General features: G+C 45.8%; 1 protein-coding gene across 1 annotated transcript; it reads left to right on the forward strand.

Moving 5' to 3' along the window:
- Positions 1 to 14,423: 14,423 nt before the first annotated feature.
- LOC120924618 (gamma-crystallin 1-like) lies at positions 14,424 to 20,827 on the forward strand. The gene is made up of 2 exons (XM_040335613.1): positions 14,424 to 14,532; positions 20,500 to 20,827. Exons 1-2 carry the CDS (start codon positions 14,482 to 14,484, stop codon positions 20,788 to 20,790), a joined length of 342 nt encoding a protein of 113 aa, XP_040191547.1. The 5' UTR covers positions 14,424 to 14,481; the 3' UTR covers positions 20,791 to 20,827.
- The last annotated feature ends 1,254 nt before the right edge of the window (positions 20,828 to 22,081 follow it).

A 22,081-nucleotide genomic window follows, 5' to 3' on the forward strand; every position in this document is an offset into this window, starting at 1 on the left:
AATCGTCATGCTTTCGACGTGATCGTAAATTGCGGCCAGCCCCATTCACGGACGAGTTACACAAACAACGTAACATTTTCAAATTTCGACGCGGGAACGATGGCCATACTTAACATTGGCTGCGCCATGTTTTTGGTGGTTTATCTTTACGCCTGAAAACCCCTTATATAAACGGCGTATCTTTACTGCGACGGCCGGGGGTACGTTCGTGAATCGGCGTATCTAGCTGATTTACATATTCTAGGTGTAAATCAGCGTACACGACCCTAGCAGCCAGCGTAAATATGCAGTTAAGATACGACGGCGTAGGAGACTTACGCCGGTCGTATCTTAGCAACATTTAAGCGTATCTCAGTTTGAGCATACACTTAAAGTTGCGACGGCGGGGATTCGGACTTACGACGGCGTATCTACTGATACGCCCATCGTAAGTCTACCTGAATCTAGCCCTATAACTTTTGCGCACGAATACGTATCGGCCTAAACTGAGGAAAAAAATTGTGTTTTTTTTTTTTAAATTGGGATATTTATTATAGCAAAAAGTACAAAATATTGTGTTTTTTTTTTCAAAATTGTCGCTCTTCTTTTGTTTAAAGCACAGACAAATTAAAACCGCAGAGGTGATAAAATACCACCAAAAGAAAGCTCTATTTGTAGGAAAAAAAGGACGTCAATTTTGTTTGGGTACAAAGTGGCACGACCGCGCAATTGTCAGTTATAGCGGCGCAGTGCCGAATCGCAAAAAATGGCCCAGTGTAGTGTTTTTCTGGTTGTCAGAGAAGCCTTCATTAACAACTAGTAAATGAACAAATAAAAAATAAAAAAAAACGATTTTCCTGTTGGTGGGCAATAAACATCTTGTGTATTACATTTTCTTTAACCACTTAAGGACCTAGCCTGTTTTTCAGACTCAGGCCCAGATTCTCATACATCCGCGCTGCTCCTGGGCAGCGTAATGTATGAGCTCTACGTTTCACCGCCGCAGGTCTACAGGTTTAAATCCTGATTCTCAGAACACTTACCTGTAAACTTGCGGCGGTGTATCGTTAGATTGCTCGGCGCAAGCCCGCCCAATTCAAATGGGGCGGGCACCATTTAAATTAGGCGCGCTCCCGCGCCGAGCGTACTGCGCATGCTCCGTCGGGTAAATTACCCGACGTGCATTGCGCTAAATGACGTCTCCCCGACGTCATTTGCCTAGATGTATACGTAAATGGCGTCCAGCGCCATTCACGGACGTCTTACGCAAACGACGTAATTTTGATTCAATTCGACGCGGGAACGACGGCCATAGTTAACATTGGTTGCCCCTGCTAATAGCAGGGGCAACCTTACGCGTCGGGTACGCTACGCAAACGACGTTAATTCGCTGCGTCGACCTCGCGTATGTTCGGGAATCGCCGTACTTACCTCATTTGCATAGACGACGGGGAAAAGCGACGATGCGACACCTAGCGGCGGGAAAAAAAATTACTTTTAAGATCTGACAGCGTAACAGCCTTACGCTTGTCAGATCTAATGGGTACCTATGCGCAACTGATTCTAGGAATCAGTCGCATAGATACCCGGGGCCAGATGAGGAGTTACGACGGCGCTAATGGTGTTGCGCCGTCGTAACGCCTTCGAGAATCTGGGCCTCAGTGTTTACAAGTTAAAAACAGTTTTTTTTTTTGCCAGAAAATTACTTAGAACCCCCAAACATTATATATATATATATATATATATATATATATATATATATACACACAGTATATTTTCTAACACCCTAGAGAATAAAATGGCGGTCATTGCAATACTTTTTTTCACACCGTATTTGCGCAGCGGTCTTACAAGCGCATTTTTTTTTTATTAAAAAATCAGACAACAGTAAAGTTAGCCCAATTTTTTCTTATATTGTGAAAGATGATGTTTTACGCCGAGTAAAATGATACCCAACATGTCACGCTTCAAAATTGCGCCCGCTCGTGGAATGGCGTCAAACTTTTACCCTTAAAAATCTCCCTAGGCGACGTTTAAAAAATTCTATAGGTTTCATCTTTTGAGTTAAAGAGTAGGTCTAGGGTTGGAATTATTGCTCTCGCTCCAACGATCGCGGCGATACCTCACTTGTGCGGTTTGAGCATCGTTTTCATATGCGGGCACTACTCACATATGCGTCCGATTCTGCGCGCGAGCTCGTCAGGACGGGGCGCTTGAAAAAAAAATTTTTTTGTTTTCTTATATTATTTTCATTGATTTTATTTATTTTTACACTGTTTAAAAAATAAATAAAAAAATGGGTCACTTTTATTCTTATTACAAGGAATGTAAACATCCCTTGTAATAGAAAAGAGCATGACAGGTCCTCTTAAATATGAGATCTGGGGGTCAAAAAGACCTCACATGTCATATTTACACTAAAATGCAAAAAAAAAAAAAATGTAATTTGAAAAAAATGACAACAAAAAAAGTGCCTTTAAGAAGCATGGGCGGAAGTGACATTTTGACGTCGCTTCCGCCCTGCTATGCTATGGAGATGGGTGAGGGCCATCTTCCCCTCACTCGTATCCATGGCAAGCTGTGTGAAGGACCCGATCGCCTCCGCCGCTGCTGACGGCTCTGGTAAGCGGCGGAAGGCGCGGGAGAGCGGCAGGAGGGGGGGGCCCTCTCCCACCGCCAATAACGGTGATCTCACAGTAATTCCACCGCAGAGACCATTGTTATCGTTTACAGGACCGGCCTAGGTAAAGATGAATATCTCGGTTGTTGCAGCAGCTGCTGCCGTTACCGAGATATTCATCTTTAAAGTGATGACGTATATATACGAGAGCCGGTCTTTAAGTGGTTAAAATTGTCCTGCAAAAATAAAATATTCTATGCCACACATTGCTATGCCACGGGGTAGCAGAGGCTGATTTTTTTCTACAGATACTAAAGGGCATGTATGTTAGACATGTGCAATTCGTTTAGTTCCGAAGTCGTTTTTTAACGAATTTCAACAAATTTGTTCATTCGAAAATATCCGAATTTCTGAATTTCCGAATTTCTGAATTTTCAAATTTAAAAATTTAGAAAATTCGAAATGAAAAAAATCGGAGATTTGGAAATTCAAAGTTTTGGAAATTCCGAATTTTGAAAATTTGGAAATTCTGAAAATACGGACATTCTGAAATCCGAACGCCCCCCCCTTCCACATTTGAATTACGCGGGCTTACAACGGCCCCATTTACGCTACGCCGCTGCAACTTACGGAGCAAGTGCTTTGTGAATACAGCACTTGCTCCTGTAAGTTGCGGCGGCGTAGCGTAAATACGATACGCTGCGCCGCCGTAAGAAGGGGCGCAGCTACGTGAATCTAGCCCGGCGTATCTATTGATACGGCGCGTAAGTGCTACGAATCTCCGGCGTATCTTCTTTCTGTATTTATAAAGCTAGATACGCCAGAATTTCCCTGAGATCCGACCGGTGTAAGTGTCTTACACCGTCGTATCTTAGGCTGCATATTTACGCTGGCCGCTAGGTGGCGCTTCCGTATAGTTACGCAATGAATATGCTAATTAGGTAGATACGCCGATTCAGAAACGTACGTCCGGCCGGCGCATTTTTTTACGTCGTTTACGTTAGGCTTTTTCCGGCATAAAGTTACCCCTGCTATATGAGGCGTAGCCAATGTTAAGTATGGACGTCGTTCCCGCGTCGAGTTTTGAAAATTTTACGTCGTTTGCGTAAGTCGTTCGCGAATAGGGCTGTACGTAAGTTACGTTCACGTCTAAAGCAATGACGATTTGCGGCGTAATTTCGAGCATGCGCACTGGGATTTTTTTTCACGAACGACGCATGCGCCGTTAGTAAAATACGTCAAATTCGCGGGGTCACCATTCATTTAAATAAAACACGCCCACATCATCCCCATTTGAATTAGGCGGGGCTTACGCCGGACAACATACGTTACGCCACCGTAACTAAGGGCGCAAGTTCTTTCTGAATACGGAACTTGCGCCCTAATTTACGGCGGCTTAACGTATCTGAGATACGTTACGCCCCACCTAAAGATGCTCCAAAGTATCTGAAACCGGCCCAACATATCCTTCTCTTAACAAGCGCTGTGCAAACTGTTGGCGCCATATAAATCCTGTTTAATAAGAATAATGATGTTATTTACCATTAGAACATACAAAAAGGCGGAGCAATGGAAGGTCTCAATGGGTGAACTGAGGTTAATTACACACAACATATTTGCACAACATTGTTTATTTACCAGATTTTGGCATCGTTTTAGAACATGCAAGTAACTGACTCATCTGGTAAGATCGTGTTTCGATCATAAATACAGGAACAGTTACAGGAGACTTCATATAAACTTCCTGCTGTTACTATAAATGTGAAGTTCCACGAGATCTACAATCTTACATCCTTCTGATCCCGTCTGAAAGACTGAAGACTTAAAGCGGGAGTTCACCCATTTAAAAAAAAAAAAAAAATCTCCCCTTAGCTTCCTGCTCGTTCGGTCTAGGGGAATCGGCTATTTATATTAAAATATGATCCGTACTTACCCGTTTTCGAGCTGTATCTTCTTCCGTCGCTTCCGGGTATGGGTCTTCGGGAGCGGGCGTTCCTTCTTGATTGACATTCTTCCGAGAGGCTTCCGACGGTCGCATCCATCGCGTCACTCGTAGCCGAAAGAAGCCGAACGTCGGTGCGGCTCTATACTGCGCCTGCGCACCGACGTTCGGCTTCTTTCGGAAAATCGTGACGCGATGGATGCGACCGTCGGAAGCCTCTCGGAAACCTGTCAATCAAGAAGGACCGCCCATTCCCGAAGCCCATACCCGGAAGCGACGGAGAGGATGCGTCTCGTAAACGGGTAAGTACTGCACATATTTTAAAATAAATTGCCGATTCCCCTAGTAATAACGAGCAGGAAGCGAAGGGGGAAAAGTGCCCTCTAAGGGTGAACCCCCGCTTTAACCGGTAGGAGCCTTTGACATGGTATTGGTTTGTTTGGAGAAATTATAGTTATTGCTAAATATTGGGTTACATTTGTTTTTTATTTTTTTTCTTCAAGAAATTACAAAGTAAGACCCGGTTCACACTGCTGCGCTGTGAATTTGTTCCGTGTTTTTGGGCCATATTCTCAAAGATATCCGGCGGCGTAACGTATCTCGTTTACGTTACTCCGCCGCAAGTTTAACGGGCAAGTGCCTGATTCCCAAACCACTTACCTGTAAACTTGCGGCGGCGTAGCGTAAAGTCCACCCGCGGAAGCACTCCTAATTCAAATGATCCTGGTAGGGGGCGTAGATCATTTAAATTAGGCGCGCTCGCGCGCCGATCGTACTGCGCATGCTCCGTCGGGTAAATTACCCGACGTGCATTGCGCTAAATGACGTCGCACGGACGTCATTTGTTTTGACGGTAACGTAAATGGCGTCCAGCGCCATTCACAGACGACTTACGCAAACAACGTTAAATTTTCAAATTGCGACGCGGGAACGGCGGCCATACTTAACATTGAGTACGCCACCTAGAGGGCATGTTTATCTTTACGCCGCGTATCGCTTACGGAAACGACGTAAAAACACTACGACGGGCAAGCGTACGTTCGTGAATCGGCGTGACTAGTCATTTGCATATTCTATGCTGACCGCAAAGGAAACGCCACCTAGCGGTCAGCGTAGATATTGCAGCCTAAGATACAACGGCGATTAATGTAAAAAAAAAAAAAAGTGTTAACTTCCTGTGTACTTCAAAAGTTTAGTTAGGACTGCAGAACGCAGAGAGCCTTGTCGCTGGCTCTGCAGCTTACTCATGTACTTGCAAATGCGTGCAACCAATCCTCTGCTTTTAACATATACAGTTAGTTAGACAGTTGAATTTGGCTTGCTGTGTGGGTGGTAAGTATGAGCCTGGTTATACAGGTAGTGCAGAATTATTAGGCAAGTTGTATTTTTGAGGATTAATTTTATTATTGAACAACAACCATGTTCTCAATGAACCCAAAAAACTCATTAATATCAAAGCTGAATATTTTTGGAAGTAGTTCTTTGTTTTTTTTTTAATTTTAGCTATTTTAGGGGGATATCTGTGTGTGCAGGTGACTACTATTACTGTGCATAATTATTAGGCAACTTAACAAAAAAATATATATATACCCATTTCAATTATTTATTTTTACCAGTGAAACCAATATAACATCTCAACATTCACAAATATACATTTCTGACATTCAAAAACAAAACAAAAACAAATCAGTGACCAATATAGCTACCTTTCTTTGCAAGGACACTCAAAAGCCTGCCATCCATGGATTCTGTCAGTGTTTTGATCTGTTCACCATGAACATTGCGTGCAGCAGCAACCACAGCCTCCCAGACACTGTTCAGAGAGGTGTACTGTTTTCCCTCCTTGTAAATCTCACATTTGATGGACCACAGGTTCTCAATGGGGTTCAGATCAGGTGAACAAGGAGGCCATGTCATTAGTTTTTCTTCTTTTATACCCTTTCTTGTCAGCCACGCTGTGGAGTACTTGGACGCGTGTGATGGAGCATTGTCCTGCATGAAAATCATGTTTTTCTTGAAGGATGCAGACTTCTTCCTGTACCACTGCTTGAAGAAAGTGTCTTCCAGAAACTGGCAGTAGGACTGGGAGTTGAGCTTGACTCCATCCTCAATCCGAAAAGGCCCCACAAGCTCATCTTTGATGATACCAGCCCAAACCAGTACTCCACCTCCACCTTGCTGGCGTCTGAGTCGGACTGGAGCTCTCTGCCCTTTACCAATCCAGCCACGGGCCCATCCATCTGGCCCATCAAGACTCACTCTCATTTCATCAGTCCATAAAACCTTAGAAAAATCAGTCTTGAGATATTTCTTGGCCCAGTCTTGACGTTTCAGCTTGTGTGTCTTGTTCAGTGGTCGTCGTCTTTCAGCCTTTTTTACCTTGGCCATGTCTCTGAGTATTGCACACCTTGTGCTTTTGGGCACTCCAGTGATGTTGCAGCTCTGAAATATGGCCAAACTGGTGGCAAGTGGCATCTTGGCAGCTGCACGCTTGACTTTTCTCAGTTCATGGGCAGTTATTTTGCGCCTTGGTTTTTCCACACACTTCTTGCGACCCTGTTGACTATTTTGAATGAAACGATTGATTGTTCGATGATCACACTTCAGAAGCTTTGCAATTTTAAGAGTGCTGCATCCCTCTGAAAGATATCTCACTATTTTGGACTTTTCTGAGCCTGTTAAGTCCTTCTTTTGACCCATTTTGCCAAAGGAAAGGAAGTTGCCTAATAATTATGCACACCTGATATAGGGTGTTGATGTCATTAGACCACACCCCTTCTCATTACAGAGATGCACATCACCGAATATGCTTAATTGGTAGTAGGCTTTCGAGCCTATACAGCTTGGAGTGAGACAACATGCATAAAGAGGATGATGTGGTCAAAATACTCATTTGCCTAATAATTCTGCACTCCCTGTAAACGTTTACTATTTTACTTATACTACTGTTTGTTTTAAAAACACATCTCATTTAAAGTCCCAAAAAAAACTTTTTTTTTTGTGTCCAATAGGGATGGAGGCGTGCGTTTTTCATACGCCTCATTTAAAGTCCCAACCCCATTTTTCTTTGTACCATATAGGGATGGAGATGTGTTTTGCTGATACCCTTATACTACTATGCATTTTTTTTCCAGTGCTCTTCACCACAATACCAAGCATAGGTGGAGGCGGGGACACACCCCTAGTCACCTGTCCTCCATCTACCCATCAGTCTTTACATGCCTCCATTGAGAAGACTTCAAAAGTTTAGTGAGGACTGCAGATCGCAGAGAGCCTTGTCGCTGGCTCTGCAGCTTACTCATGTACTTGCAAATGCGTGCAACCAATCCTCTGCTTTTAACATATACAGTTAGACAGTTGAATTTGACTTGCTGTTTGGGTGGTAAGTATGAGCCTGGTTATAAACGTTTACTATTTTACTTATACCACTGTTTGTTTAAAAATGCATCTCATTTAAAGTCCCAAAAAACCCTTTTTTTTTGTAACTTCCTGTGTACTTTCTGTTTTTTGTGGAGAGTAGTGTGGTGAAATTCGCACATATGTGAACCATCAATGCGATTCCAGAACAATTTACATTGATGTCTATGAAGACTAAAATCGCAACGCAATGCAGTAAACTCGCACAAAACCCTTTGTTATCCATTTTATCGCATCGCATTCGTAGAGGAATTGCAACGCATGTATGTGAACGACCATCTTTGAAAACAATGGCCCGGATTCAAAGAGATTTGCGCATTTGTTACGGAGGCGCAGGGCAGCGTTTTTGCCCTGCGCCCCCGCAAATTATCTGCGCTGCGCGCGATTCACGAAGCAGTAGCTCCGTAAATTGCGTGTGCGCTCTTTAAAATTGCCCTGCGTAAGGGCGCCTAATGTAAATGATCCCGTAGGGGGCGGGAATCATTTAAATTAGGCGCGCTCCCGCGCCGAGCGTAAAGCGCATGCTCCGTCGGGAAACTTTCCCGACGTGCATTGCGGCAAATGACGTCGCAAGGACGTCATTTGCTTCCAAGTGAACGTGAATGGCGTCCAGCGCCATTCACGAATCACTTACGCAAACGACGTGAAATTCAAATTTGGCGACGCGGGAACGATGGGTATTCTTTAGCATTGGCTGCCCCTACTATTAGAAGGGGCAGCCTTATGCTAAACACGCCGTACGGAAACGACGTAACTTGCGTACGCAGGGCTTGCACAACATTGTGAATCGGTGTTAGTATGCAATTTGCATACTATACACTGAGCACAATGGGAGCGCCCCCTAGCGGCCATCGCAAGAATGCAGCCTAAAATATGCGTGGCATAAGAGCCTTATGCCACGCAGATTTTAGGCTGCAGTCGGCGTTACGATGTTCCTGAATCAGGAGCATTCGTAACGCCGGAGCAAGTAAGCAATTGCGCTGCGTAACTATGGTTACGCAGGCGCAATTGCTCTCTGAATCCGGGCCAATGACTTTATGGATGACATGCGAATTCAGAATGGTTTTGACGCATCACATTCGGTATGAACTCGCAGGCCCGGTTCACACTGCTGCGTCTTCAAAATCGTGCGATTTTACCGCAATTTCGCCGCAATTTCAGGAAATGCCAAACTCGCACAGGACCCTTTTTTTAAACGCAGCTTAGATTCGCAACACATTGATGTCAACGGCACTTATAGAAAACTTTGCTAGTAAAATGACTTGCGAATTTGAGCGATCGCAATGGATCAAATTCGCAATTGAATTTGCAGCAGTGTGAACCGGGCCTCAATGGGCAACTTTTTGTGACATTAAGGCTGGGTTCACACTGTTCTTTCTGTCTTACTTTTTCCATCGGAAATTCCGATCGTGTGTACATATAATGCAGTGGCGGCCCGTCCATAGGGACGCACGGGCGCCCCCCCCCCCCCCCCCACAGTCACAAAAAAAAAAAAAAAAAAAAAAAACGGGCCCTTTAAGAACTTTTATTCGGCTAAAATGTCATTTTGACATTTTAGCCGCAGTTCTGGCGGCCGTCTATAGAGGGCGCTGCAGCGCCACCCCCTCTCGCAAATAACACACATTCGTGCATAAATGCACAAATGTATGTTATTGTTGGTTGCCAGCGCTGCCTGGTCTATTCAGATAACCGGATGCGGGACGCCGGTTACCCGAATAGCGGCAGCTGGTTGGCTGAGGGGAACTGCCTATCAAAGCCAGCGGCTCTGATAGGCTTTTCTCCAGCTCTCAGCTGTCTATACTCTGAGCGCAGGCAATCTGCGCTCATTGTATAAGACAAACGGCCGTTTCAGCCAATCAGGTTCCCGGATTCTGGTTATCAGGAACCTGATTGGCTGAAGCTTCACCACAGCGGCAGAAGACATCGAGGGAGCACATGGAATCTTCAGGTAAGTGCTTTTTACAGGGAAAGGGGCACAGTGACATCATGGGGCACAGTGTTGACAAAGGGCACAGAGGTGACAATTGGCACAGTGGCATCATGGGGCACAGTGGTGACAAAGGGCACAGAGGTGACAATGGGCACAGTGGCATCATGGGGCACAGTGGTGAGTGACAATGGGCACAGTGGCATCATGGGGCACAGTGGTGACAATGGGCACAGTGGCATCATGGGGCACAGTGGTGACAATGGGCACAGTGGCATCATGGGGCACAGTGGTGACAATGGGCACAGTGGCATCATGGGGCACAGTGGTGACAATTAAAGGGCACAGTGGTGACAATTGGCACAGTGGCAACAGTTGAGGGGCACAGTGGCTGCGTTTGATGGCATGGCACAGTGGTGACAATTGATGGCACAGTGACTGCGTTTGATGGTATGGCACAGTGGTGACAATTGATGGCACAGTGGCTGCGTTTGATGGCATGGCACAGTGGTGACAATTGATGGCACAGTTGCTGTGTTGCATGGCACAGTGGTGACAATTGATGGCACAGTGGCTGCGTTTGATGGCATGGCACAGTGGTGACAATTGATGGCACAGTGGTTGCGTTTGATGGCATGGCACAGTGGTGACAATTGATGGCACAGTGGCTGCGTTTGATGGCATGGCACAGTGGTGACAATTGATGGCACAGTGGCTGCGTTTGATGGAATGGCACAGTGGTGACAATTGATGGCACAGTTGCTGTTTGATGGCATGGCACAGTGGTGACAATTGATGGCACAGTTGCTGTGTTTGATGGCATGGCACAGTGGTGACAATTGATGGCACAGTGGCTGCGTTTGATGGCATGGCACAGTGGTGACAATTGATGGCCCAGTTGCTGTGTTTGATGGCATGGCACAGTGGTGACAATTGATGGCACAGTGGCTGCGTTTGATGGCATGGCACAGTGGTGACAATTGATGGCACAGTGGCTGCGTTTGATGGCATGGCACAGTGGTGACAATTGATGGCACAGTTGCTGTTTGATGGCATGGCACAGTGGTGACAATTGATGGCACAGTGGCTGTGTTTGATGGCATGGCACAGTGGTGACAATTGATGGCACAGTTGCTGTTTGATGGCATGGCACAGTGGTGACAATTGATGGCACAGTGGCTGCATTTGGTGGCATGGCACAGTGGCTGCGTTTGATGGCACAGTGGCTGCATGTGATGGGCACAGTGAGGCTGCAATTTTTTTACAATGTATGATATCATGAATCCTGTATGTATATTAGGGATGGGCCGAACACCCCCCCGGTTCGGTTCGCATCCAGAACATGCGAACAGGCAAAAAAATAATTCGAACACGCAAACACCGTTAAAGTCTATGGGACACGAACATGAAAAATCAAAAGTGCTAATTTTAAAGGTTAAATGCAAGTTATTGTCATAAAAAGTGTTTGGGGACCCGGGTCCTGCCCCAGGGGACATTTATAAACACAGTTTTTTGGGGAGCAGTGATTTTAATAATGCTTAAAGTGAAACAATAAAAGTGAAATATTCCTTTAAATTTCGTACCTGGGCGGTGTCTATAGTATGCCTATAAAGTAGCACATGTCTCCCGTGTTTATAACAGTCTCTGCACAAAATGTAATTTCTAAAGGTAAAAAAGTAATTTAACCACTTAAGACCCGAACCAAATTGCAGGTCAAGGACCCGGCCAGTTTTTGCGATTCGGCACTGCGTTGATTTAACTGACAATTGCGCGGTCGTGCGAAGTGGCTCCCAAACAAAATTGGCGTCCTTGTTTTCCCACAAATAGAGCTTTCTTTTGGTGGTATTTGATCACCTCTGCGGTTTTTATTTTTTGCGCTATAAACAAAAATAGAGCGACAATTTTGAAAAAAATTCAATATTTTTTCCTTTTTGCTATAATAGATATCCCCCCGAAAAAAAAAAAATTATCAGTTTAGGCCGATACGTATTCTTCTACATATTTTTGGTAAAAAAATCGCAATAAGCGTATAGTGACTGGTTTGCGCAAAAGTTATAGCGCCTACAATATAGGGGACATAATTATGATTTATTTTTTATAATTTATTTTTTTACTAGGAATGGCGGCGATCTGCGATTTTTATTGGGACTGCGACATTATAGCGGACTCATCGGACACTTTTGACACATTTTTGGGACCATTCACATTTATACTGTGACCAGTGCTATAAATATGCACTGATTACTGTATACATGTGACTGTCAGGGAAGGGGTTAACACTAGGGGGCGAGGAAGGGATTAAATGTGTAGCCTAGTGAGTGATTCTAACTGTAGGGGGAGGGGACTGACTGGGGAGGTGACAGATCTGTGTCCCTATGTACAAGGGAGACAGCATCAGTCTCCTCTCCCTGACAGGACGTGGATCTCTGTGTTCACACACAGAGATCCACGGTCCTGCTCAGTTACTGGTAAATTGCGGGTGCCCAGCGGCCATCGCGGCCGCCGTGCGCGCGCATCGTGTTCCCAGTAACGCGGCGGGTGCGCGAGCGCCCCCTAGCGGCTTTAAAAGACGAGGATGTCATATGATTGAGCGGCCGGTAGTAAGGTGGTTAAGGGGAACCCCGCACCAACATTAAAAAAAAATAGCATGGGGTTCCCCCAAAAATCCATACCAGACCCTTATCCGAGCACACAACCTGGCAGGCCGCACAAAAAGAGGGGAGGTGAGAGAGCCCCCCCCTCCCTTGAACCGTACCAGGCCACATGCCTCAACATGGGTAGGATATCCCCATTTTGATATGTTGATGGGGACAAGGGCCTCATCCCAACAACCCTTGCCTGGTGGTTGTGGGAGTCTGCGGGCGGGGGGCTTATCGGAATCTGGAAGCCCCCTTTGGGGGCCTCCAGATCCCGCCCCCCTATGTGAATTGGTAAGGGGTACATTGTACCCCTACTATTTCACAAAAAAAGTGTCAAAATGTTAAAAACCACAGGAGACGGCTTGGGACAAGTCCTTTTTTAAAAATAAAAAAATAAAAAAGAGATTCCAGCAATGTAATCCGATAAATCTATTCCTCGATCTCCAGCGATGTAATCCAATTCTTGATCTCTATCGATGGATGATCTCCAGCTACTCCAGGGAGGAACATGCACACGATCCTATATGAAACTAAATCCTGAATATGAATGAAACAATTGTCAGCACCCGGGGCGAGGCAAGTACAGTATATACTCGAGTATAAGCCAAGTTTTTTAGGACATTTTTTTGTGCTGAAAATGCCCCCCTCGGCTTGTACTCGAGTCACCTTTTTGCGCCTGATCTCCCGAAATTTGGGGACCCAGTACCAGCCGGCTGTAGGTCCCCTTGACCCAAAACTTGGCTCACATGTAGCTCCACTCTTCCCCTACAAGTGAGCAAAGTTTGTTGTTCCGGGAGACCTACAGCTGGGGAGCACCGATTTTTTTCAAAGCTGGGCACCCCTTCCTTAGACTCGTTAAAATGGTAATTTCTCCAGTGAATTTGGGGACCAGGTGCCGGTCATAGGTCCCCTGGACCCGGAACTTGGCACACATGTAGCCCATGTAGCACATGTATTTCTCCTCTACAAGTGTGCAAAGTTTGTTGTCTGGGGGACCTATGGCTGGGGAGCACCGATTTTTCAAAGCCGGGCACCCCTTCCATAGACTCCTATATTAAACGTCAGTCAAGTCATGGGCACGCACAGTGAGGCAAAGTGAGGCATGGACACAGTGAGGCATGGACACAGTGAGGCATGGACACAGTGAGGCATGGACACAGTGTTTATTTATTAATATATTTGCACAAGTGTGTGTTTTTGCAGCACTGGTGATTTGGATTCACTGAGAGAGAGGCAGAGAGAGACATTGGAATCAGAGAGATGGTGGAGCTGAGGGAAAGGGGAGGGGCTGAGGGAGTGAGAGGGGCCTGAGGGGGAGATGAGAATTTTGTGCCCGGGACGGTGGCCCCCCTCGCACCCCCCACACTACGCCACTGAGTTGGCCCACCCTTTGCAGCTATAACAGCTTCAACTCTTCTGGGAAGGCTGTCCACAAGGTTTAGGAGTGTGTCTATGGGGGTGTTTGACCATTCTTCCAGAAGCGCATTTGTGAGGTCAGGCACTGATGTTGGACGAGAAGCACTGGCTCGGAGTCTCCGCTCGAATTCATCCAAAAGGTGTTCTATCGGGATGAGGCCAACTCTGTGCAGGCCAGTCAAGTTCCTCCACCCCGAACTGGATTATCTATGTCTTTATGGACTTTGCTTTGCCTGACCTCACTAATGCGCTTCTGGAAGAATGGTCAAACATTCCCATAGACACACTCCTAAACCTTGTGGACGGCCTTCCCAGAAGAGTTGAAGGTGTTATAGCTGCAAAGGGTGGACCAACTCAATATTGAACCCTACGGAGTAAGACTGGGATGCCATAAAAGTTCATGTGTGTGAAAAGGGTGTCCCAATACTTTTGGTAATATAGTGTATGTTTACAAGCCTTTTCTGTCATATAACCATGTTTAAAGTATACCAAAACTAGTAACAAAAATACAAAATGTGTTACAGGACTGTTGAAGACCACGATGATTTCCATTCTCTGCCTTTTGGTCCTAATGGCTCACACCTCTGCAATGGTATGTAATTCATATGATCAGTTTATATTCTCTGTGCAGTAATGAATACATTTACTTTTGACCAAACTTCAGTCCAATTTGCCTCTATCCTTCTCGTGCTACATTATAGAAACTGTATACCGTAAGAGAAATATCAGATTAAATATATATGCTAAAGCCAGCCATACATTATACAATTTTCATGGTTGCTAGAAAGAAAATCACTTGATACCCCCATCAACACAGTGGGCCAGATTCAGATAGGTTAGCGGATCTTTCGATCCCCGTAACCTATCTGATTTACGTTACGCCGCCGCTAGTTTTTGAGGCAAGTGCTTTATTCAGAAAGCACTTGCCAGTAAAGTTGCGGCGGCGTATTGTACATCCCCCGGCCAAATTAAAATTTGGCGGGTAGGGGGCGTATATTATTTAAACCAGGCGCGTCCCCGTGCCGAACGAACTGCGCATGAGCAGTCCGCAAAATTTCCCAGCGTGCATTGCTCCAAATGACGTCGCAAGGACGTCATTGGTTTCAATGTTAACGTAACGTTACGTCTGGCCGTATTCGCCAACGACTTACGCAAACAATGTAAAAATTTCAAAACTCGGTGCGGGAACGACGGCCATACTTAACATAGGATACGCCGCACATACCCCTCATATAGCATGGGTAACTATACGTCGGAAAAAGCCGAACGCAAACGACGTAAAAAAAAAAAACGCCGGGCGCTCGTTCGTTTCTGAATCGGCGTAACTCCTCATTTGCATATTCGACGCGTAAAAGATACGGAAGCGCCACCTAGCGGCCGGCCTGGAATTGCAGTTGACGGTGTAACACAGTTACACCTGTCGGATCTTAGGAATATCTATGCGTAACTGATTCTCCGAATCAGTCGCATAGATACGACCGGCCGGCCTTAGAGATACGACGGCGTATCAGGAGATACGCCGTCGTATCTCCTATCTGAATCTGGCCCAGTCAGTGTTGATGAGGGATTCCCTCTTGCAGCACTATTGTGTTCTGCTGGTAGGGAGCCTTCCCTACCGGCAGAACACCATGATCACTACAGTCGGGTATGGGTAGCTGCCGGCAGTGATCGGGGAAAAAAAACGACAGGCTGGTTGTACTGAAATTAACCGATGGATTGACTTCAGTATAATCAGCCCGCTAATAGATGGATAAAAGCTTTGCCAGTCCTTGCTGAACCAGCTAAGATTTAATCTATCTTTGACTGGCTTTAGGGGCTCATGTATAATGGATTTTAAAATGGATTGCTCTTTAATTAGGCAAATTAAGGAGAGAGTAAACCACACTGTTATCTTGGAGTTTGCGTTTCACTTCCACATTAAGGGCCAGATTCACAGCGGAGATACTCCGTCGTATCTCTCAGAGTATCTATGCGACTGATTCATAGAATCAGTTACGCATAGATATCCATAAGATCCGACAGGTGTAATTGTTTTACACTGTCGGATCTTAGGATGCAGTACCGCGGCCGCCGCTGGGGGGAGTTCGCGTCGTAAACCAGCGTCGGGTATGCAAATTAGGAGTTACGGCGATCCACAACGGTTTTTCGCGTTCGCTACGTCGCTGCTAGTCTAGTTTCCCGTCGCAAAGTTAGTCGTCGTTTTTGGTTCCCTAACTTTACACAGCACACATATGGCCGTCGTTCCCGCGTTGAAATTTGAAAATGTTTCCTTCTTGCGTAAGACGTCCGGGAATACGGAAGTACGCTACGCACGTCGCCGTTCGAAAAAATTACGTCACTTCGCGCAAAGCACGGCGGGAATTTCGAAACGGAGCATGCGCAGTAGGTCCGGCGCGGGAGCGCGCCTAATTTAAATGGCACGCGCCCATTTGAATTACGCGGGCTTGCGCCGGAGGCCGCCAGCGTAGGTTTTCATTGCAAGTGCTTTGTGAATCAGGCACTTGCGATGAAAACTTGCGGCGGTGTAACGTATCTACGATACGTTACGCCGCCGCACTTCTACGTCAATCTGGCCCCAAAGTCCTTTGCTTTTGCAACTTTAATGAAAAATCTGAAAAAAAAAAATCTGAAAAACTGACACAGCCACATTTTCATAATTTATGGTGCCCTTCTGTCTGGTCTTCTTTAGGACTAGGTCTGTGTCTTTGCAGTTAAAGTGATGGCAAAGGATCTTTTTTAAATAACAATTACATTTTTAAAAGTTTCTACGAGCTGTCAGAAAAAAAGGGGGTGGGGAGCTGAAGTTACATTCTGCAAAGCTCAGTGGGGAGAGCTCTGAAAGATGATTGGAGGGAAGGGACACACCCAGGAGCGGACTGACAACTCATGGGGCCCACGGGCAATAGAAGATTGGGGCTTACAGATGGCCACCAAGCCAGCTAAAATCTCGGGATTTTCACATCAAAAGCATGTCTTTTTTGGACATATCAGGGACAGATGTAAAAAAAAAATACAGGCCCAGATTCTCGTAGATGGGCGTAAAACTGCGGCGGCGTAACGTATGTCATTTACGTTACGCCGCCGCAAGTTTTACAGGCAAGTGCTTTATTCACAAAGCACTTGCCTGTAAAGCTGCGGCGGCGTAGCGTAAATCCCCCGGCGCAAGCCCGCCTAATTCAAATGAGCCAGGTAGGGGGCGTAGAGCATTTAAATTAGGCGCGTCCCCGCGCCGAACGTACTGCGCATGCGCCGTCCCTAAAATTTCCCGACGTGCATTGCGCTAAATGACGTCGCAAGGACGTCATTGGTTTCGACGTGAACGTAAATGGCGTCCAGCCCCATTCACGGACGACTTACGCAAACTACGTAAATTTTAAAATTTTGACGCGGGAACGACGGCCATACTTAACATTGGTTGCCCCTCATATAGCAGGGGCAACTTTACGCATCGCAAATCTAACGTAAACGTCGTAACTTCACTGCGTCGACCGCGCGTACGTTCGGGAATTTGCATACACGACGGGGAAAACGACGGAGGCGACACCTAGCGGCAAAAAAAAAATTGTATTTAAGATCCGACAGCGTAAGAGCCTTACGCCTGTCGGATCTAATGGTTATCTATGCGTAACTGATTCTAAGAATCAGGCGCATAGATACGACGGCCCAGATTAGGACTTACGACGGCGTACATTGCGTTGCGCCATCGTAAGCCCTTTCAGAATCTGGGCCACAGATTTTTACATACTGTCCCTGGTTTTACTGAGCCTGGCAACCCTGATGGGGTCCCCTAGTGGCATGGGGCCCTCGCCCGAGTGCCTCAATGGTCAGTCCGCCCCTGGACACACCCCCTTCACAAAGCACACAGGAGTAGAGCTGAGGTTGTCAATCAGAAGGCAGCCTCTCCCCTGTCACTATTTTTCTCTTGGTGTCGGGAAAATAGTCAGAAGCAATTCATGTTGATAGCAGTGGAACAAAGCAGCAGATAGAAATGACACTTGTGCTCTGGATTGATACAAGTACAGTGGTGTATTTAGGTTTTGTGCTGCCCTAGATCTGACTAAACTTGTGCACCCCCTAATTTAAATATGACCCACCCCTTCCTGTCAATACCACACCCCTTCCTGCTTAAGACCCGTCCTTCCATTTGTAAACCACATCCCTTCCTCTTTAACCACTTAAGGACAGAAGGTGTTTTTCAGAGTCGGTGTTTACAAGACTAAAACATTTTTTTTTGCTCGAAAATTACTTAAAACCCCCAAAAATTATATATATTTTTTTCTAACACCCTAGAGAATAAAATGGCGGTCATTGCAATACTTTTTGTCACACCGTATGTGCGCAGCGGTCTTACAAGCGCACTTTTTTTGGAAAAAAATCACTTTTTTTAATTAAAAAATAAGACAGCAATAAATTTGGCCCAATTGTTTTATATATTGTGAAAGATAATGTTACTCCGAGTAAAATGATACCCAACATGTCACGCTTAAAAATTGCGCCCGCTCGTGGCATGGCGTCAAACTTTTACCCTTAAAAATCTCGATAGGCGACGTTTAAAAAATTCTAAAGGTTGCATTTTTTGAGCTACAGAGGGCTAGAATTATTGCTCTCGCTCTAACGATCGTGGCGATACCTCACTTGTGTGGTTTGAACACCGTTTTGATATGCGGGCACTACTCGCGTATGCGTTCGCTTCTGCACGCGAGCTCGTCGGGACGGGGCGCTTTAAAATAATTTTTTTTTAAATAATTTTTTTTTTGTTTTCTTATTTATTATTATTGATTTTATCATTTTTTACACTGAAATAATAAAAAAAATGTATCACTTTTATTCCTATTACAAGGAATGTAAACATCCCTTGTAATAGAAAAAAGCATGACAGGTCCTCTTAAATATGAGATCTGGGGTCAAAAAGACCTCAGATCTCATATTTAGACTTAAATGCAAGAAAAAAAAAAATTGTCATTTAAAAAAATGACAACAAAAAAATTGTCTCTTTAAGACGCTGGACGGGACTGATGTTTTGACGCCCAGCAAAGCTATGGGGATGGGTGGGGGCCATCTTGCCCTCACTCGAGTCCTCACACACTAGCCAGCACCATCCGATCTCCTCCGCCGCTACCGACGGCTCCGGTAAGCAGCGGAGGGCGCGGAAGAGCGGCGGGAGGGGGGGGCCCTCTCCCACCACCGATAACGGCGATCTCGCGGCAAATGCGCCGCGGAGACCGCCGTTATCGTTTACACGGCCGCCCACTGAAAAGATGGATACCTCGGTTGTGGCAGCTGCTGCCGTTACCGAGATATCCATCTTTAAAAAGAGGACGTATATATACAGTGGGCCGTCGGCAAGTGGTTAAGGTCCACCTTTTCCTCTTAGAGCTCCACCTCTTCCTCTCTGTACATTAAGCCCCGGTTTACATTAGGGTGGGTTTGAAATCGTGCGTGTTCAGCTGAACTAGCACCTAGCACCAAGAACACACAGGGTTAATTACCTGAGAGTCCATATTTCAGATAACAGGGAGAAACAAAGTGGGAAAGCTGTAGCACAGATAAGCCATGGCATGAAGCCACAATCCAACGGCTCCATGTGCTTCTGGGGTCACAACACAGGAGGAGAAACTGACCAACTATCTCTCTGCTCTCCTCTCTGTGTGGAGGGGAAGGGGAGGGAGGAACTGTCACCATAAGCTCTTTGAGAGAGAAACTCTCCGAACGCTAAAGCCAGCAACCCTGGCAGTGAATGGGCTGACTCAGGAGCAGGGCTTAAGGCTTTTTGGGTGCAAGGGGGGGCAGCTTTTTTTTACTGCACCCCGCAAAGTGCATACCTCGCAACCGTCCCGGATTCCGCGGGATCCTCCCGCAATTCTAATTGTGTCCCGGGGTCCCGCAGACTAGACTCGAGTCCCGGAAAACAGGGCCCGGTCAGCGACATTTAGGGGGGCGACATTCCGTGTCTCCACATTCGGTTTCCCCTGCCATGTTTGATGTCCGGTGCTATGATTGGACGTATGGGGGTCATGTGCGGCGTGTGGCTGGCCTGTCTGTGAGCGTCTAGAAGTCCTGCCTCCGCACATGACTGCACATGACTGCTATACGCCCAATCACAGTGCGACGGTTCCCCTCTGCCTGTCTCTCTGCTCTGGATGACGGACGGAGGTGGGTGACTGGATGACGGAGCGGGCTGCAGGTGGATGGCGCAGGCGGGGAGTCGGGACAGAGGTAGGAGACAACAGCAACCTCCCCCCCGCAACAACTACAATCTTAGAAACAATCACCCCCCCCCCGCTCAACAACTGCGATCCGCGCAACCCCCCCCCGCTCAACAATTTTGTCCCTCCCCACCAACAATGCTTCTCCCCCCCCCCCCCCGCTCAACAAGATGTCCCGCATTGGATTTTTTAAATGTTGGGAGGTATGAAAGTGCCACCCTAGACCTAAGCCTTGTCGGCCTAGGCCAAGACACAGCACCGGACAAGTATGCATGTGTGCTCATATTTCATGTCTGAGGTTTACAACCACTTTCATACTCTTTTTTTTATTGTGGTGTAACTTATTTTAACAGAAACAAGGATCCTTCAGAATCAGGATCTACGAGAGAGAAGACTTCCATGGTCAGATGATGGAGTTCACTGAGGATTCTCCTCATGTCTTTGAGAGATTCCACCACCATGAGATCCATTCTGCAGATGCCCAAAATGGCGACTGGGTATTCTACGAGGGGCCCAACTACAGAGGACGTCAGTATTACCTGAGACCTGGAAAATACAGGAGACACAGTAACTGGGGAGCCACAAGCCCAAGAATTGGGTCCATTAGGGCCAATGTCACTTATACTAAAGCGACAAAACCATAACTAATGTGCTTCACAATAAACTTGATTTAAACAATAACTTGTGGTTATTATATATATTTTTTTATATACATTTAGTTATGCGTAAAGTAGACCTAAACCCCTGTGACATGGTGAAAACTAAAAACAGCGTTGCTGGCGCACATTGTGAAAACATTGCCCTTGATTGTCGCTACTCAGAAGCTGGTCCCAAGTGCTGATGTGCAGCCAACACTAGGGTAAGTTCACGATAAGTGAAAAGAAAGGCCGATGTGAGCGATGTGTGTAGGCTCCATCGGACTTTTGCCGTCGGAATTTCCGCCAACAAAAGATTGAGAGCTGGTTCTCAAATTTTCAGAACCTGTGGCAATTCCAACGTGCAAAATTCTGATGCATGCTCAGAAACAATTCAACGCATGCTCAGAGGCATTGAACTTCATTTTCTTGGCTTGTCGTAGTGTTGTACATCACCACGTTCTTGACTAGTGTTGAGCAGAATATGCCATATTCGATTTCGCGATATATCTCGAATATATATTCGAATATTCGAGATATATTCGCTAAATTCGAATATTCGTGATATTTTATCGAAATTAATTGAATGCGATTTTTCGCTATTGCGAATGCGAAAATAATTGCGATTTTTTAATAACTGCGGTAGGAGCGCTCTGATTGGCTTAGAATATTCGTGATATTTTATCGAAATATCGCAACATGCGAATGCGATATTTATTGCGCAATTTCGAGATATGCTGGAGGAGCGCTCTGATTGGCTCAGAATATTCGTGATATTTTATCGAAATATCGCAACATGCGAATGCGATATTTATTGCGCAATTTCGAGATATGCTGGAGGAGCGCTCTGATTGGCTCAGAATATTCGTGATATTTTATCGAAATATCGCAACATGCGATTGCGATATTTATTGCGCAATTTCGAGATATGCTGGAGGAGCGCTCTGATTGGCTCAGAATATTCCTGATATTTTATCGAAATATCGCAACATGCGAATGCGATATTTATTGCGCAATTTCGAGATATGCTGGAGGAGCGCTCTGATTGGCTCAGAATATTCCTGATATTTTATCGAAATATCGCAACATGCGAATGCGAAATTTATTGCAGATATTTCGAAAACTGCTGTAGCAGCACTCTGAAATCGAATATGTATGATATTTTAACCAAAATACATATTGCGATTGCGATTTTTCGATCGCGCATGCGCAATTGCGCGAACAACACGCGACCATTTCCTGGAGCCTTGCCAGTTTCCCAATATTACAGCAACATGGTGGGAAGCAATTTCTCAAAGTC

Source organism: Rana temporaria, chromosome 1 (assembly GCF_905171775.1).
Source record: "Rana temporaria chromosome 1, aRanTem1.1, whole genome shotgun sequence".
In the NCBI taxonomy this organism is placed as follows: Eukaryota; Metazoa; Chordata; class Amphibia; order Anura; family Ranidae; genus Rana; species Rana temporaria.

What these genes read in the sequence shown, in the direction of transcription:
- LOC120924618 (XM_040335613.1), top strand. Translation starts at nt 14,482, where the DNA reads ATGATTTCCATTCTCTGCCTTTTGGTCCTAATGGCTCACACCTCTGCA. An exon ending in TGGCTCACACCTCTGCAATG is followed by an intron (nt 14,533 to 20,499) that starts GTATGTAATTCA and finishes TTATTTTAACAG; the next exon opens with AAACAAGGATCCTTCAGAAT.